Source organism: Arachis ipaensis, chromosome B01 (assembly GCF_000816755.2).
Source record: "Arachis ipaensis cultivar K30076 chromosome B01, Araip1.1, whole genome shotgun sequence".
Classification (NCBI taxonomy): Eukaryota; Viridiplantae; Streptophyta; class Magnoliopsida; order Fabales; family Fabaceae; genus Arachis; species Arachis ipaensis.
Window position 1 is genome coordinate 93,920,923 of NC_029785.2, and position 19,339 is coordinate 93,940,261.

At 41.3% G+C, this 19,339-nt stretch overlaps 1 protein-coding gene across 1 annotated transcript in view; it reads left to right on the top strand.

Moving 5' to 3' along the window:
* LOC107609303 (uncharacterized mitochondrial protein AtMg00860-like) overlaps positions 16,505 to 19,339 on the top strand; it is a 38,076-nt gene continuing 35,241 nt past the window's right edge. The window contains exon 1 of the mRNA XM_016311203.1: positions 16,505 to 16,509. Within this exon, the coding sequence (XP_016166689.1) occupies positions 16,505 to 16,509 (5 nt within the window). The remainder of the gene's footprint in view (positions 16,510 to 19,339) is intronic.

Genomic DNA, 19,339 nt, shown 5'->3' on the forward strand with positions numbered 1-19,339 from the left:
AGTTGTCAACATTGTCTATGAGAACTTGAATTCATGTTAGAGCAACAATGATTATTTATGCTAAAATATTAAAAACAATGAAACTAAATCATGGGCTGCCTCCCATGGAGCACTTCTTTAGCGTCATTAGCTTGACGATTGGTTTGCTATTAGGGTGGATTATAATGCTTGAGATCCTCTACTCTCACTGTGAAACTGTTTCTATTTGATTCCTTGATGATTTTTAAGTGCTCCAGGGAAAGGACTTTTCTAATTGTGAACACTTGAGGTAACTGGGATGGAATGGTTGGAAGATGGGGTGGGATTGGTGGATGGTGGATTGATATCACCTTGTCTCCAGGGGAGAAACCTTCTGTAAGAACCTTCTTGTTTCTCCATCCCCTTGGCGGTCTCTTCACAACTCTTTTCTCTTCTTCCAGTAGTGCTCCATTGACTCTTGTTGTGTTATGGAGATCCTTGTTAGCTGCTCTTCTTGATTTATGTGGCTTCAGCTCTTTATTGAATTCTCTTGGTTGCTGTATCTCTTGAAATTCTTACTTGTTCACCAAGGACTGTTTCAGTGGTTCAGCTGCTGATTCACTGTTGCTTTCCCTAGTGCACATGTTACTGTGATCATCCTTTGGCTCCTTAGGTTCTGGCTCAAATTCGGATGTAGGTTTGAACACATAGAAGGTGAGACGTTCATCATGTATTCTCAGAATCAACTCTCCTTGTTCCACATCTATCAGGGCTCTAACAGTGGCTGGAAATGGTCTCCCCAGAATAATGGGATGAAGAGAACTTTCCTCCGTGTCCAGAATGACAAAGTCCGTGGGGAGGAAGTAGTTCCCCACTTTTACCAGCACATTTTTTACTAATCCTTTGGCTTGCTTCTGAGTTTTGTCTGCCAATTGGATGATTACATCCGTGGATCTCATCTTATTTATTTGCAACTTCTTCATAAGAGATAGAGGCATCACATTTATGCTAGCTCCTATGTCACAAAATCCTCTGTGAATTTTTGTTTCTCCTATGGCACATGGAATACGAAAGCTCCCTGGATCTTTTTTCTTTAGGAGTACGTCCTTCTGAATAAGAGCACTGCATTCCTTGTTCATCACCATTGTTTGGCCACTCTTTAGGTTGCCCTTCCTGGCTAGTAGATCTTTCATGCACTTGATGTATGTGGGCATCTGTTGGAGAATTTTGATGAAGGGAATGTTGACACTGAGAGATGCAAACATATCTAGGAATCTTGAATATGACTTTTCTTCCTCACTTCCCTTTAGTCTGTGAGGAAATGGTGCTTTTGGCACATAAGGTTTCAGAGTTTCCTCGCTTGTTGCTTCTTTCCTTTGTATAGATCCAGTTTCTTGTTCCTTTTTCTCCAAGTTACTTTGGGAACTTCCTTGGCTGTGCTCTGTTGGTTTGCTGGTATCTTCATTTAGAATTTCTTCATTTACAAGTGTAACTACCTTACACTCTTCCCATCTCACCTTCTTCATTTTCCCTCTTAGATTCTTCACAGTGTCACTTGGAAAACTATCAGTGGGCTTTGGAATCTGCTGTGAAAGATGTTCTACTTGAGATTCTAGATTCTTAATAACCTCTCCTCAGCTTTTTATACTTCCTCTCACCTCTTCCTTGAATTTCTTCATGTCTTCAAATTCCTTGCCTAGCGTTGTGAGTATAGCTTCCATCTTGGCCATTCTGTCCTCATCATGTGGTGCTGATTGGTTGAGAGTGGTTGTTGTGACTTTGGTATGGTGGCTGTGAATAAGTGTTTTGTGTGGTTTGGTATGGTCTTTGGTTAGATTTTTGGTGAGTGGAGTTGTTGTACTGGGATGGATTGTGTGGTCTGTGGTCTTGGTTTTGTTGGTTCACCCACCCAAAGTTTGGGTGGTTCTTCTAACCAGGATTATAGGTTTTAGAGTATGGATCATTAGTTTGCCTAAATGAATTCCCAAGGTAATTAGCTTCCTCCCAGTTAACTCCTTCTTCTGTCTCTAACTCTTCCTGGGGTGATGATTGAGTGTGGATAGCTATAGCTTGATTCTTCTCCATTTTCTTGGTTAATTCAGCCAGTTTCTTGGTGATCATCTTATTCTGTGCCAGGATTGCATCCATATGGTTCAATTCTAAGACTCTCCTATTGTTGCTTCTATCCGAGGCATAAAAATACTCATTGTCAGCCACTGTCTCTATAACATCAATGGCTTCTTCAAAGGTCTTCTTCTTGTTTAGGGAACCTCCAGATGAGTGATCTACAGCTTTTCTTGATTCACAATTCAGCCCTTCATAGAAGATGTGAATTTGCACCCACTCATTAAACATATCATGGGGCATTTCTTTGTCAAATCCTTGAATCTCTCCCAGGCTTCATAAAAAGTTTTACTATCCTTTTGTCTGAATGTTTGCACTTCAGTTCTTAGCCTGTTTACTCTTTGTGGAGGGTAGAACCTTGTCAAGAATCTGTTCATTACATCTTCCCAGGTTGTCAAGCTTTCCTTGGGGAATGATTCCAGCCATTTTGATGCTTTGTCCCTCAAAGAAAATGGAAACAGTAGCAATCTATAGGTGTTAGGATGAACGCCATTAGATTTAACTGTATCACATATCCTTTGGAATTTAGTGAGATGCTCATTAAGATCCTCTTGTGCAAGTGCACCGGATTATCGTCAAGTAAAACTCACTGTAGAGTGAGGTCGAATCCCACAGGGATTGGTAGATCGATCAACTATAATTGGTGAATTGTTCTAGTTGAGCAAAATCAGAATTTAATTTGGATTGCAGAAAGTAAAATTGGCGGGAAACTTAAATTGCAAGAAATTAAAGGAACAGAAAATTAAATTGCAGTGAATTAAAGTGCAGAAGCTTAAATTGCAAGAAATTAAATGGGAAGGGGGAATTAGCATGAAATTAAAGAGCAAAAAGTAAATAGAATGGGTAGATCAGAGAATGGGGAATTCATTGGGTTCAGGAGATATATAATTCTCCGGATCAAATTCATTTTCATCTATTCCACAATCAATGCATTCATTGATCTCCTTGGCAATCTTAAGTGATTGGATCCTAATTCCTTGGCTCACCAATCTCTCTAAGCATGAACAATTTCCCAATTCCTTAATTTAAGTGCTCATAGGAAGAGATGAAGTTTGGTCACCGATTATACTACACAAATTTATAGATCAAAGTGTTGGTAGGATTACATGTCACTATATCCATCCAAACCCCAATCTAATCCAATGTGAGAAAGCAATTCTAGCATGATCTCCTCATTCCTCTTCCAAGGTTCCGAGAAGATACAATTATGAATAGCTTCTTTCCCAAGACAACTATCCACTGGAATGAAGAAAGAAAGCTTTCTAGCAAGATCAAGAGAAAAGAAAGAAGAAGAAGCATGAAAACTAATATTGATCCATTGAATTACATAGAGCTCCCTAACCCAATGAAAAGGGGTTAGTTGTTCATAGCTCAATTCAATTTACAGAGAAGAAAAGTGCAGAAAGAAATAAAGAAAGTACAAAAGAAACTAAAAGAAAAATACAGGAAATGAAATCAGGAATTTGAACTCCCAGAGCCCCCTCAGGGCCTCTCCCGAGAGCTTTCTCAATCTTTAACAATTCTTCTATTTATACTCTTATTCTCATATTCAATTGGATCAAGTACTTATATGTGGGCCTTTTAGAAGTTATCCTTTGATGATGGGCATTGGCAACTAACTGCATACTCTGCATAGGTGCAATCTGGAATGGAAAAAGCCTCAACGTTGATGATCACGTTTGTACAAAAACGTTGAGTCAAACATTGCTTTAGAAAAACTGAATTATGGGCTTTGAGAATAACGTTTGACTCCACATTGGAGCACCAACATTCGTGCATCCACGTGTGCGTGTGGCCCACATGTACACGTGGATGGTCGAAATTGTCATTCCACGCGTGCGCGTAACCCACGCGTACGCGTCAAACAAGTTTTTGCGCATATGCGTACTTCAGGCGTTCACATGCAAGGCCAAAATTCGATCCACGCGTAGACGCGTACGCGTCACCTCAAATTTTTCCACTTCCAGTTTTGGGAGTCTCATTGCATATGTTGGACCACAAACGCTCCCTCCAATGTTGGCCTTCCACGCGTGTGCGTCACCCACGCGTACACGTAGATTGTCAAAATTCCATAATCGACGCATGCGTATGACCCACGCGTACGCATCGCACCAATTTTTTCCAATTTCCAGAAAGCACACTGTATTGAAATACGTTGGAGGTAACGTTGGACTACCAATGTTCCCTCCAACGTTGGCACCAGAAACTTGCAGAAAGTTCAATTTCCCTCTTTCATTGCTCCTCCTCTGCTTCTTTCCTCCTATCATCAAACAAACAAATACATCAAAGCTTTGCTAATTTTACAAGAATTTGCATCATTCATAATCAACAAGTAAACATAGCATAATTCTTATGAAAATGCATTAAAATAACAATGTTTGATTGAATTAAGGCATGCATGAAATTCCCATCGAAATACTTACTTATTGCCTAAGAAATGCATGAAACCTAATGAAAATAATTAAAAAAAGGCTAGTGAAACAAGTCTAAGATGCCTTGGCATCAAGTACATTTGAGGAGATTGTTACCAAGAAGGTTGATCAAATGCTTGAGGCTCCTCCCACCTTTGATTGTTCCATCCTTGATGCATATCCTTATTGTAATTTCCATTCCCTACAACATAGTTGTAACCACACTCATAGCCAAAATGATGAGAATTTATAATAGCAAGAAAAAATAGAAGCAAAGACTAATAAGAAATAAGCAACCAAAGTTCTGAAATTAACAAAAACTAGCAAAAGAAAACCAAAAATCAAGCTATTCACAATATCAACATATATACAATAACCAATAACAGGCGCACATATGCAACTCCCCGGCAATGGTGCCAAAAACTTGATGGAGGGAAATTGTCGATTAGAAATTTTCACAAAAATAATCACATTACAAGTATAGATCCAAATCAATAGACAACCCTCAATCAAAGTTTAATTTGTTTGTCACTTAAGCAAACCCAATAAAAATCGAGAGTATTTAAACATCGGGTCGTCTCTCAAGAAATTATAGAAAAGTGTGCGTATTATTGGTTAAGGGGTATATTTTTGGGTTTTTGGGTTTGAATGACAAGAAAATAAAACTAAGGAATTATAAATGCTAAAAGCTACTCAAGGCAAGGATTAAGAGTCAAGGTATCCTATCTTGGACATTGACCACAACATGGTGATTACAAAGAGTTAATTCCACTTAGTTGCCCTCTAACATCGGAGGGTTAAGTCAAATGGACATAATTGGTCTTAGAACCAATTAACACTCCTAAATCACCAATGAAACTGGACATCAATGATCTCAAGGGACCTAATTCCTCAATCACAAGCCAAGAGTACCAAAATCTACTCTAAAATATAGTTAAACATTTTATCAAACACTTAGAAGGCATAAAAGGAAAGCATAGTGATGAGCGGATATTTTATACGCTTTTTGGCATCATTTTCATATAGTTTTTAGCATGTTTTATTTAAGTTTTATTAAGTTTTCATAGGTTTTAGTGTAAAATTCACATTTTTTTATTCTACTATGAGTTTGTGTGTTTCTGTGTAATTTCAGGTATTTTTTGGCTGAAATTGAGGAGCTAGAACAAAAGTCTGATTCATAGGCAGAGAAAGCACTGCAGATGTTGTCAGGATCTGACCTCCTTGCACTCGGAAATGCTTTTCTGGAGCTACAGAACTAAAAATGGAGTGTTCTCAATGGCTATGGAAAGCTAACATCCAAAGCTTTCCAGAAATTTATAATAGTACATACCTTGCTTCAAAATAGATGATCCAAAACTGACGTTCAATGTCAACCATCTGTGCTATTCTGGCATCCAACGCCCAAGGGAGGAGTGACCAGCGTCCAACGCTCAAGAACGTGCCCCTAGCCAGTGTTCAATGCTCCAGAGCCCTCCTCGCACATGGCTTACACTTTTTCCCAGTCCAAACACTCACCAAGTGGGCCCTGGAAGTGGATTTTAGCACTAAAAAGACTGTTTTACCCTTCTTATGTAATCCTTAGTTATTCGTCTAATATTTATTTGAGAACTTTCATACTTTTCTAGAGATGCTAGACACTTTACATGTTTTCCATTGTATTCTCTATCAGTATGAGTCACTAAACCTCCTAGGTTGAGGCTAGGAGCTCTGCTGAGTTTCATGGATTAATAAAAGTACTACTGTTCTATTCTCAATTTGTGTTTGATTCTATTCTAAGATGTATCTTCGTTCTTCATCCTTATAAATGCATTGAACCAGCACAAGGTTATCTCATTCTAGATGGGTTTGGAGTGACTCTTTCATCGGATAACAATGAACCACTAGCTTGATCATACATCTCTTAGATGGCTAATCCACGACTTCGTTGGGGACTTCTCGAGACACCAGTTCAGCCGAGGCACGAGGAGATTAGAGTCTTTTGGTAAAGGCTAGAATCACAAGGCGTAGCATTCTCTGGTCCAGAAGATTCGACCTTGTCTGTGGCATTTTGAGTAGGATTATCAAGGAGAATGAACTGTAGGAGCTTTACCCTCAATCATACTAGATTCGCACTAACCCTAGGGTTTAGCACTAGAGGAGAATCGGCGACCTCTCAAGAAAGGCATTGATCACATGCAGCTTGCCATAGAAGAAGTCATTCACAATTGGAGTAGACAGCAAGACTGAATTAATCCAGAAGAATAAAGCATCTCTGAAGCCTTAACCATCTTCTTATCATTGCTTTCACCATCAATTCAGTAACATTTTCTTTATTTTCCTTTTATGCACTTTAAACAAACAAACAACTTCTCTATCTGCCTGACTAAGATCTACAAGATAACCATAGCTTGCTTCAAATCACAATCCTTATGGGATCGACCTTGACTAACTCAGGTATTACTTGGACGACCCAGTACACTTGCTGGTTCAGTTGTGCAAAGTTTAATTCCGCGCACCACATAGTAAATGACAAGAAATATAAAATCTAACAACTACCAAATGCAAGAAAACAATAATAACAACTCAATTGAACAATAAGAAACATGAAAACATAAATTGCATTGAATGAAACTAAAATTAACAAAGAGTCATAAATACAAAGGCAACAAAATAAAGGAAATAACAACTAAAACTAAAGGAAGAAAGATGCAAGAATAATAAATTGTCAAGGAAACTAAATCAAAGCAACAATTAAAGCCTACACCTAAGAGAGAAATCTACCCTAAATCTACCCTAGTTCTAGAAAGAATAGAGAGCTTCTCTCTCTAGAATATAACCTAAAGCATGTTACTAAACTATCTAATTGCTCTCTCATTATTCCTTCTTGAATTTGGCCTCAAATTGATTCAGAAATGAGTTGGATCTGAGCCTAGATGAGCTCAAAAATCGCCCCCAGTGTGTTCTTTAATAAAGTCACGTGCCACTTGTTACGCGTACACGAGATGTCACTTGACCCACACGTACGCGTCGCATGGCAGATTCCTAAATTCTCATTTCTTCCTGAATTCTCCACTTTGCATGATTTTTCTTCACTTCTTCAATCCAATCCTTGCCTTATAAATCTAGAATCACTCAGCAAACATATCAAGGCATCGAACGGAATTAAAGTAAATTAAATTTATCAATTTTAGGGCCTAAAAATATGTTTTCATTCTTAAGCACAATTTAGGGAGAATTTACAAAACCATGCTATTTTAGTGAATAAATATAGGAAAAGTTGATAAAATCTACTAAATTCAACCCAAGATAAACCACAAAATTGGGGTTTATCACTCTACACTACCTTTGGTAGGGGCACAAGCCACAAGGTCGAAGACGTTGAATATTGACTATATTGTGATTGATGAAGCCTCGACATAGTAGGCCCTAATAGGTCAGATCACCTTGAACTAACTTGCAGCTATTGTTTCCACACCCTATCTCTGCATGAAGTTTCCCACAGCAAAAGGATTCGCATCTATTAAAGAGGATTAGAAGCTAGCACGTAGGTGCTACAATGAGAGTCTCAATCTAAAAGGAAGTCCTGAGGGAAAAGAGGTCAATACCGTCGAGCTTGGTAGAGTCCAAACTTGAGAAGAACTACGCCCCCAGCCTGACGGCAAATTAGAAGTGTAAATTAGAGACAACCTGAGAAAACAACAAAATAGGAGATAACTTAGAAGAAGGACTCAAGAAATAGCTTATCAATCTACTAAGAAGAAACTCCGACCTCTTTGCCATGAAAGCCTCTGACATTCCTATATAAATCCCGACCTGATGTCTCATAAAGTCGCAGTATACCCGAGCTATCGACCTATCCAACAAAAACGTCAGAAGCTTGGACCAGAAAGGACACAGCTCATGGAAGAACAAGTACAAGCCTTACTGAAAGCAAGATTCATAAGGGATGTGAAGTATCCGTTGTGGCTAGCTAACGTCTTTTCGTGAAAAAACAAAACAAAAAATGGAGAATGTGTGTCGATTATACTGACTTCAATAAGGCTTGCCCCAAGGATCCATACCCTCTCCCTTGACGCTCTAGTCAACTCAACCTCAGGCTATCGGTATTTGTCCTTCATGGATGCTTACTCGGGTTATAACCAAATCCCTATGTACAAACCAGACCAAGAAAAAACCTCGTTCACAACTCCACAAGCTAACTACTGCTACATAGTAATGCCTTTTGGGTTAAAGAACATGGGAGCTACGTACCAGCGACTCATTAATAAAGTATTCTCTTCCCACCTAGGAAAGATTATGGAGGTATATGTAGATGACATGATCATCAAAACTAAAGAGAACTCGACACTACTGTCTGTCCTCTCTGAGATGTGATGCACCATTATTTTGTGGTACATTTTATGCTTAATTGAGTGGATTTTATCAACTTTTCCCACATTTATTCAATGAAATAGCATGGTTTCATAATTTTCTCCTAATTTGTACTTAAGTGTAAAAACATGCTTTTTAGGCCTTTAATTTGCTAGTTTTGATTCACCTTTGATTCCAATAGATGCCTTGATGTGTTTGCTAGTGAATTCAGGTTGAAAAGGCTAGGAATGGATCAAGGGAGTGAAGAGAAAAGCATGCAAAGTGGAGAAATTATAAAAAATAAAGGATTTTGGATGCACTATCGACGCGCACGCGTGGATATGGAGACGCATGGCGATGCGTACGCGTACATGACGCGTACGCGTGGATAGTAAAAATGCCAATCGATGCGTATGTGTAACCCATGCGTACGCCTCGATGCTCGCACGTGACCTCATTAAAGTGAAAATGCTGGGGGCAATTTCTGAGCTTCCCAGGCCCAGATCCAACTCATTTTATGAGGCTATTACATGCAGAATTGAGGAGAGTCAAAGGGGGGGGGAGGACATAGTTTAGTTTTCATGATGCTTTAGTGAGATTCTAGAGAGAGAAGCTCTCTCTTTGAGTGGAATTTGCACCCTTTTAGCTAAGCACTTTTGAGCTTTAAGTTATTTTTCAACCTTTTTGGCTTTTTCTGTTCTTGAGATCGTACCTGTGCCCCCTCTTTAGCTGATGTCGACCAGTACGACCTTGTTACTCGGGCTTTTTAGTCATATTCCAACAACTTATTAGGTAGTGTTCCTGATGAGGAATCTTTTCTTTATAGTTTGTTTGGATGACTTTTTAGCGTTGTTCCGACTTGTACTTTTGCCTTTTAAGTAGTGTCTTTTTTTGCAAGACTTGTACCTTTCGGCAAAGCACTTCTGGCCTTTGGTTCTTTAACCTTTCTTTGGCCTTTGCAAGGTGTTTTTGTCCCTTTTTAGTGATCCATTCATTGGTCCGACTTCTCTGTCGGGCCTTCTTAAGTTATTTTTAGTAAACCATTTTTAGTCAGACATCGTCAGGTCATTTTTTATGGGTTACTTTTTATAAATTCTTGTATTAACTTGCTTCTATCGCTTCACCTTGCTGACCTCTTTGTAATTGGGCGATAAATTTTGCGCTTTATGAGCTTAGATTAATGCGTCTTGGTAGGAACCTTTTTAGGGAATTGATAACTTTTAAATAATAATGAGATAAAAACATAAATAAAAGTGTATACATACGAGTACTTACCCTTCTAGGTCAGTTAGATTTTTAGATCTCAGCCTGACGCCTCATTAAAAAATGCCTTGACCTAAGATTTTTACTATTTTCTAGCTATAGTACCTTCTTAGGTTACAGGCATGCCATAACATCGGTAGCTCTCGCTCTTCTAGGTCGGACACCTTGTAGTAACATTTCTCCAGTACTTCTGCTACTCAGTATGGTCCTTTCGAGTTAGCTGCTAGCTTCCCTTCTCCTGACCGACCTGCTCTGATATCATTTCGGATTAAGATGAGATCATTGGTGGTGAAGCTTCATTGGATTACCTTCCGATTATACCTCAGACCCATTCGATGCTTTAGGGCTTCCTTTCTAATCCGAACTCTTTCTCAGACTTCTGGAAGAAGGTCGAGCTCTTTCCTTTGAGCTTGGGAGTTGGTATCTTCATTGTAAAGGATCATTCTGGGAGATCCTTTTTCTACCTCCACAGGAATCATTGCCTCCATTCCGTAAGCAAGTCAGAATGGTGATTCCCCAGTGGTTGAATGTGGTGTTGTCCAGTATGTCCATAGGACTTGCGGAAGCTCTACAGTCCAAGCTCCCTTGGCATCCTGTAGTCTACATTTTATCCTGGCCAGTATGACTTTGTTGGCGGCTTCCGTCTATCCATTGGCTTGTGGGTGCTTTACAGAGGTGAACTGGTGCTTGATTTTCAAATCAGCTACCAGATTTCTGAAGCCCGTGTCGGTGAATTGAGTGCCATTGTCTGTGGTAATGGAGTGTGGCACCCTAAACATTGCGACAATATTTCTGTATAAGAACTTTCGACTTCTCTGGGCGGTGGCAGTGGCCAAAGGTTCTGCCTCAATCCATTTTGTGAAATAGTATATTCCAACAATGAGGAACTTGACTTGCCCTAATCCCAGGGGGATGGGTCCGAGGAGGTCGAGCCCCCATTTTGCGAATGGCCAGGGTGAAATGACACAAATGAGTTTTTCATGTGGTGCGATGTGAAAGTTCGCGTGCTTCTGGCATGGGGGGCATGTTTTGACAAACTCTGTTGCTTCTTTTTGCAAGGTCGGCCAGTACAATCCAACTCTGAGTACCTTTTTGAAAAGAGCTCGTGTTCGAAGGTGGTTGCCGCACATGCCAATGTGGACTTCTTCGAGAACTTCCCTTGTAGCGGAGGTCGAGACGCATTTTAGGAGGGGCGTAGAGATTCCTCTCCTCTATAGAACGTCATGTACTATGGTATAGTATTGTGCTTCTCGTACTAGCCTTTTTGCCTCCTTTTTGTCTGCGGGAAGTATTTCCGACTTGAGGTAGCTAACTATAGGAGTCATCCACCCTTGATTCTGGTCTGATATGTTTAGGACCTTTTTTTCTTCCATAGTTGACGGATTTTGTAGTGATTCTTGGATGAGGCTTCTATTATTGCCCCCTGATTTGGTGCTAGCTAGTTTCGAAAGTGCATCAGCTCGGGCATTTTGTTCTCTGAGTATATGTCGGATCTCGTATCCCACGAATTGTCTAAGCTGTTCTCTGGTCTTGTCTAAGTATTTCCTCATAATGGGATCCTTGGCCTGGTAGCTTCCTTCTATTTGTGAGCTAACTACCTGTGAATCGCGGAAAATGGTAAGCTTTTGAGCCCCTACTTCCTTAGCTAGTTTCAAACCAGCCAGTAGGGCTTCGTATTTAGCTTGATTATTTGAAGCGGGAAACTCGAACTTTAATGAGAGCTCGATTTGGGTTCCCTGATCACTCACTAAAATGACACTTGCACTACTCCCGGTTTTGTTCGAGGAGCCATCCACAAAAAGGCTCCACTCTGTGGGAGTGCCCGGGGTGTCAGTGTACTCTGCGATGAAGTCGGCTAGGTACTGTGACTTAATAGCTGTCCAAGCTTCATATTTGAGGTCAAATTCTGATAACTCGACTGCCCATTGTAGGATTCTTCCAGCTAAATCTGTTTTCTGTAAAATACCTTTTATGGGCTGGTTAGTCCGTACTCTGATGGTGTGAGCTTAGAAGTATGGGCGGAGTCGTTGAGAAGTGAGTATGAGGGCATAGGCGAACTTTTCTATCTTTTGATAGTTTAGTTCAGCCCCTTGTAGAGCCTTACTGATGAAGTAGATGGGTTGTTGCCCACTTTCGTCTTCTCTGACAAGTGCTGAAGCTATTGTCCGACTACCTACGGTGAGGTATAGTATGATTTCTTCGCCTTCCTGAGGTCGGATAAGGATGGGTGGTTGTCCCAGAAATTTTTTGAAGTCTTGGAAGGCTTGCTCGCATTCTGGGGTCCACTCAAACCTCTTAAACCTAGACAGAGCTGCTAGTCTTCAATTGAGCTGTTGAACCTCCTTAACGCAGGTCGAACTTTTCATGCGAAGTATGGCCTGGGACTTATCTGGGTTTGCTTCGATTCCTCTTTGGGTGAGCATGAAGCCCAAGAATTTGCCAGCTTCTACTGCAAAAGTGCATTTTGCGGGATTAAGTCTCATCCCATGCTTTCTTATGGTATCAAACACTTCAGTGAGGTCGGATAGCAACGTTTCCTCACTTTGTGTCTTTACCAATATGTCATCAAAATAAACTTCCATTAATTTCCCAATGTGATTGGCGAAGGTTTTGTTCATCAGTCTTTGGTAGGTGGCCCCTGCGTTCTTGAGTCCGAAGGGCATGACTATATAGCAGTAGTTGGCTCTTGGGGTTAGGAATGAGGTTTTCTCCTGGTCGGGTTGATACATCGGGATTTGGTTATATCCCGAGTAAGCGTTCACGAAGGAGAGGTACTTGTATCCCGATGAAGCGTCGACTAGTGTGTCTATATTCTGGAATGGGTAAGGATCTTTTGGGAAGGCTTTTTTGAGGTCGGTGTAATCAGTGCACATCCACCATTTCCCAATTGACTTTTTGACCAATATTACATTGGCTAGCCACAATGGATATTTTACCTCCCTTATGAATCCTGCCTCTAGAAAGGCCTGTACCTGCTCCTCTATAGCTTGCGATCTCTTTGAGCCGAGTTTCCTACGTTTCTGTTGTACTGGCCGAAACCCTGGATATATGGCTAACTTATGGCACATTAGTCCGGGATCAATGCCGGGCATGTCTGCGGCCTTCCATACAAAGAGGTCATAGTTATACTTTAGGAGCTTTATTAGTTGTTCCTTTAGGTCTCCTTTCAGCTTTGCCTCTATGCTCATTGTCTTGTCTTGAGTGTCTCTGGTTTGAACTTCTTTAGTTTCACGTTCTGGCTGAGGGCGGCGTTCTTCGCGAGCTCGAATTCCCCCAAGTTTTGTAGTATTGGTTTCCTTTCCTCTGGGGTCACCTTTAAGATTCAGACTTTCGTTATAACAGCGTCGCGCGAGTTTTTGGTCTCCCTTTATGGTAGCGATCCCTTCCGGAGTTGAGAACTTCATGCATAGGTGTAGAGTGGAAACCACAGTGGCGAGCTAGTTCAGTATTGTCCGACCTATTAGGGCGTTGTAGGCTAAGCTCACGTCGACTACAATGTAGTCTATGCTTAAAGTCCTAGACCGAGTTCCTTTCCCAAAGGTTGTGTGTAGTGGTATGTGCCCTAATGGCTGAATTGGGGCGTCTCCTAGCCCGAATAGGCTATTTGGATATGCTTTGAGTTCTTTTTCCTTTAAGCCGAGCTTGTCGAAGGCGGATTTGAATAGTATATCTGCAGAGCTTCCTTAGTTGACTAATGTTCGGTGGAGGTTGGCATTGACAAGTATTATGGTAACAACCATGGGGTTATCATGCCCTGGGATGATGCCCGCGGCGTCTTCTTGAGTGAAGGTAATAGTGGGGAGGTCGACCGACCTGTCCCCTTCTCCAACATGGTATACCTCCTTAAGGTTTCTTTTGCGCGATGACTTAGAGATTCCTCCTCCTGCGAATCCTCCATTTATCATGTGAACATGCCTCTCAGGGTGTGAGGGGACATTCAGCTCGTCTGATCTCTTCATCCCTTCTTCTCTTCTTCGATTCATCTACTCTGTTGGCCAGGAATCTGTCTAGTCTTCCTTCCTGGGCTAGATTTTTTATGACGTTCTTTAGATCGTAGCACTCATTAGTAGGGTGCCTGTAGACTCGGTGGTATTCGCAATACTTTGTCTGACTTCCTTATCTTTTATGCTTAATCTAACAAGGGGGCGAGATCTTCTCAGTGTTGCATATCTCTCTGTAGACATCCACAAGGGACACCCTGAGGGGAGTGTAGTTGTGATATTTTCTACATTTTTCAGTAGGCTGGTCTTCTTTTTTTTTGGACTCATTATCCTTGTCCCGAGCTGGGTAGGAGAATCCGGATTTTGAGATTTCTCCTAATCAAGAGTTCTCCTCCATATTAATGTACTTTTCTGCCCGCTCTTGTACCTCGTTTAGAGATGTTGGGTGATTTTTGGATATGGAGTGGCTAAAGGGTCCTTCTTGCAGGCCGTTGATGAGACCTATGATGGCTGCTTCTGTCGATAGACTTTGTATCTCCAGACATGCTTTGTTGAATCTTTCCATATAATTACGGAGGCTTTCCCGATCTCCTTACTTAATCCCTAGCAGGCTTGGAGCATGCTTGGCTTTGTCTTTCTGGATGGAGAATCTAGCTAGGAATTTCTTGGCGAGGTCATCAAAGCTTGCTATTGACCTTGGCGGCAAACTGTCAAACCACTTTATTACTGTCTTGGTCAAAGTGGTCGGGAAAGCTTTACAACAAATTGCATCTGAGGCATCTGTAAGATACATCCGACTTCTGAAATTGTTGAGATGATGGCTTGGATCAGACGTACCATCATACAAGGTCATTTCGGGGGCTTTGAAGTCCTTCGGAACTTTAGCTTTCATGATCTCCTTTGTTAATGGGTCTTGGTCCTTGTGGGGGCTATCTTCGTGGCTGGATTGAGTGGTCTTAATTTTGAGATCAGCTTCGGGGTTCAGGGGCTTGTCCTCCAAGCTCTCGATGCCGTCTTGTTTCTCTACGAAGGTCTCACTCGGCCTCCTACTGCCGGTTAGCTTCTTGTTCAAGATGTTTAAGGCGATGCTGTTGTTCACAGATAGCTTCCAAGATTTCGGTGTTTGGGGGTTATTCATCTCCCTTATCTTGAGGTGTATCTTTTGGTGTGGCATCCATGTTCTTATGTGGCGTTCTGGTCCTCCAAGCCAGAGTTGTGATCATTGTCAAGCTTGTCCTCCATGACGATGGGATGACTTCCAGGTTCCCCGGCAATGGCACCAATGTTCCGAGGGTTACCTGAAACTGAAGGTCAATCTCGTAGGAGATCTTCTGGTGTGGTCGGAGTAGTTATGTTTGACTTGCCGGATCTTGAGGTGCTGACGATCCTTGGTCACCGGAGGGTGGTAGTACCTGCAAGAGACTCTGATGCTTAAGTTAGCAGGGGCTTTAAGCAGGTTTTTAGTAGAATTGGAATATGAGTTATACCTGGGTGCTCCAGTGTATTTATAGTAGTATGGAGTGACCCCCTTGAGATAAGTTAGTTATCTAATCTTATCTTTTGTGGGTGAGTCCCCTTATCTTTGGTCAGCCGCCTTTAGGTGCGCTGTGATCTTCTGCTTTGGGCCTACTTGGGCCCTTATAGCAATTTGGCGGAGCTCTTTGGGAAAAGGTCGATGTCAACCAACCTTTATAAGAGGTCAGTCATTTTTGTTTTCATCCAAGCCAGATCATGTAGCTCGACCCATGGTAAGAACAAGAAGGTTGAGGTCTTCACTAGTCTTGACATCCTTACTTCGGATAGGAGGGGTCGGAAGATGCACCGAGACTGGGACACTCGGAATTGGATTAAGAGGCGAGGAAGGAGTTTTAACATTTTTTCCTCAGCACACACCTCCGGAATCTGAGGAGGTCGGCTGCCTTGAGACTTCGAGTCCGGTTGAGGCTCCTTAGCAGCATCGGGGGCCGGCATAATCCTCCTGTTAACAACGATATTATCTTGACTGAACAAGAAAAGATCAAGGTCGGGGGCAAGGACTTGGACTTGAGCCCTTAAATTGTTGAACATCTCATCCATCCCTCCGATCATGTGCTCCTGAAGGGTAGCGTAATCCTCCCGGGCATTCTTTAACTCCTCTTGAAGATCAAGTTTTTCTCCAAAGACCTGGGTATAACTCTCCTCGGCTCTCTGTTTCACCCCCTCAGTCATAGTTGCAACGGCCTCAGCTGTCTTAACCGGGGCACGAGCCTTTTCTAGGTCAGATTTTAACCTGGCATTCTCCTCCTCCAACTCCTCCTTCAAACCCTTCAGCCTCTCCAAATTAGCACGGGCAAAGTCAAGAAAGCTCTGAGGGGCACCAATAGGAGTCTTTCTCAACTCCTTAGGTAGAGCAGTGCACACTCCCGCCATCTAAATACCCTTTCGGGCCATATGGCTGAGGTGATTTTGAATAGCCACATCATCCATCCCTATGTGACTATGAGGTAAGATATTCTTCTCGCTCCAAGCAAACCCGTCAAACTCTTTATCGTTGATGTTCAACTCCCCAGCAGTCTTTGTTTTTTGGGAGGAGGCCCTGAAGGTGATAGGGAAGACGGGGCACCTGAGCTCTCTAAAGGTGAGTCAAAAGGAATCAACAGAATGAAAGGGGTTGGGATGACCTTTCTCTGGGCTGTGGGGCTAGAATTTGACTTCTTAGGGGAAGGTCGGGAGGAAGCGCCCCCAACCTCCTTATCTTGAAGGCCCCGAGCCACAACTGTTTTTCGAGTATGACGCAGACACTTCATGGACGAAGTATTCGAAGCCATGGTCTCTGCAAAAATGAAAAGCACATTAGAACAACAAAATACAACTTAAGAAATCATAAAGTGAGGATCACCTAAGAACCGTTTTGTGTCTAAGTGAGGAGTTTGGCCCCAGCACTCTTGCAACACATCCGCAAAACATTTTTTTACTTCATCTAATTTATCTACGGTGAATTTGGCTATCACGGGCTCCTCTTGCTAGTACAGAAGAAAGGAAGGCTCATCATTCTCATCTAGATAGAAAGGTCGGACACCCTCTACCGACTGGATTTTGAGAAAATAATTTTTGAAGTCATGAAAAGACTCATCAAAAATGGAAAAAACCTTTCTGTCCTAGACGACACGCAAGAAAAACCAAGAAGCTTTCCCCTTTAACATCCTGTGCTTAGTCAAGACGAACAAGTAAAAGAACACCTTCATAGAAGGTCAGACATCGAGTTCTCGGTAAAAGGAGTGAGACGCCTAATTTAGAGAAACAGCAATCACAGGCATAGAAAAATGGGCGTCAAAGTTATGTAAATGAGGGAAACAAATTCTCTCATCAAGGTTAGGTGATGAATCCATATTTGACGATATATTTTGGTTTGATTTGAGTAGATTTCATCACTTAAACCCACATTTATTCATCCAAATAGCATACTTTTGTGTTCTCTCCCTTAATTGAGCCTAATTGTGAAAACATGCTCTTTTGTGCTTAATTTAATCAATTTTATTCCATTTACATTCTATTCGATACCTTGATATTATTGTGAGTGATTTCATATGTAGAAGGTAGGAATGGCTTGGTAAAGATGGCAGAAGAGCATGCAAGAGGGAGAAAACATGAAGAAAACAGAGGAGAAGCACACATTGGAGTGTGCGTGTGCACAAACTACTGTGCGTAAGCACAAAAACGACAAAGCCATGTGTGCATACGCACAATATCCTGTGCGTGCGTGATGAGCGAATAATTTATACGCTTTTTGGCATTGTTTTTAGTATGTTTTTAGTATGATTTAGTTAGTTTTTATTATATTTTTATTAGTTTTTAAATAAAATCATATTTCTAGAATTTACTATGAGTTTGTGTGTTTTTCTATAATTTCAGGTATTTTCTGGCTGAAATTGAGGGAGCTGAGCAAAAATCTGATTCAGGCTGAAAAAGGACTGCAGATGCTGTTGGATTCTGACCTCCCTGCACTCGAAATGGATTTTCTGGAGCTACAGAAGTCTAAATGGCACGCTGTCAATTGTGTTGGAAAGTATACATCCAGGGCTTTCCAGCAATATATAATAGTCTATACTTTGCTCAAGGATAGACAACATAAACTGGCGTTCAACGCCAGTTCTATGTTGTAGTCTGGCGTTAAACGCCAGAAACAGGTTACAAGTTGGAGTTAAACGCCCAAAATAGGCTACAACCTGGCGTTTAACTCCAGAAACAGCCTAAGCACGTGTAAAGCTTAAGTCTCATCCCCAGCACACACCAAGTGGGCCCCAGAAGTGGATTTCTGCACTATCTATCATAGTTTATTCATTCTCTGCAAACCTAGATTACTAGCTTACTATTTAAACAACTTTTAGAGGATTATTTTATACCTCATGACATTTTTAGATCTAAACTTTGTACTCTTTGACGGCATGAGTCTCTAAACTCCATTATTGGGGGTGAGGAGCTTTGCTGTGTCTCGATGAATTAATGTAATTATTTCTATTTTCTATTCAAACACGCTTGTTTCTATCTAAGATGTTCATTCGCACTTCAATATGATGAATGTGATGATCCGTGACACTCATCACCATTCTTAATCTATGAACGCGTGCCTGACAACCACTCCTGTTCTACCTTCGATTGAATGAGTATCTCTTGGATTCCTTAATCAGAATCTTCGTGGTATAAGCTAGAATCCATTGGCAGCATTCTTGAGAATCCGGAAAGTCTAAACCTTGTCTGTGGTATTCCGAGTAGGATTCAGGGATTGAATGACTGTGACGAGCTTCAAACTCACAAGGGTTGGGCGTAGTGACAGATGCAAAAGGATCAATGGATCCTATTCCAGCATGAGTGAGTGATGTGCGGAAAACGATCCGACACAAAACTCACCGGCAAGTGCACCGGGTCGCATCAAGTAATAATAACTCACGGGAGTGAGGTCGATCCCACAGGGATTGAAGGATTGAGCAATTTTGGTTTAGTGGTTGATTTAGTCAAGCGAATCAAGATTTGGTTGAGAGATTTGTAATTTGCAGAATTTAAATTACATGGAAAGTAAAGGGAATGGGTAATGTGCATGAAATTAAAGAGAACTGAAATTTAAAGTGCTTAATCTTAAAGAGCAAGAAATTAAATAGCAGAAACTTAGAACGCAAGAAATGTAAATTGCAGAATCTTAGAGTGCAAGAAATGTAAATGGCTTGAATTGTAAAGGGAATTGGGAATTGGATTTGCAGAAATTAAACAAGGAAAAGTGAAATTCAACACACAGAAGAGTGGAAGATGCCTTGGGTTGAATCGGATCTAAAACAGAAA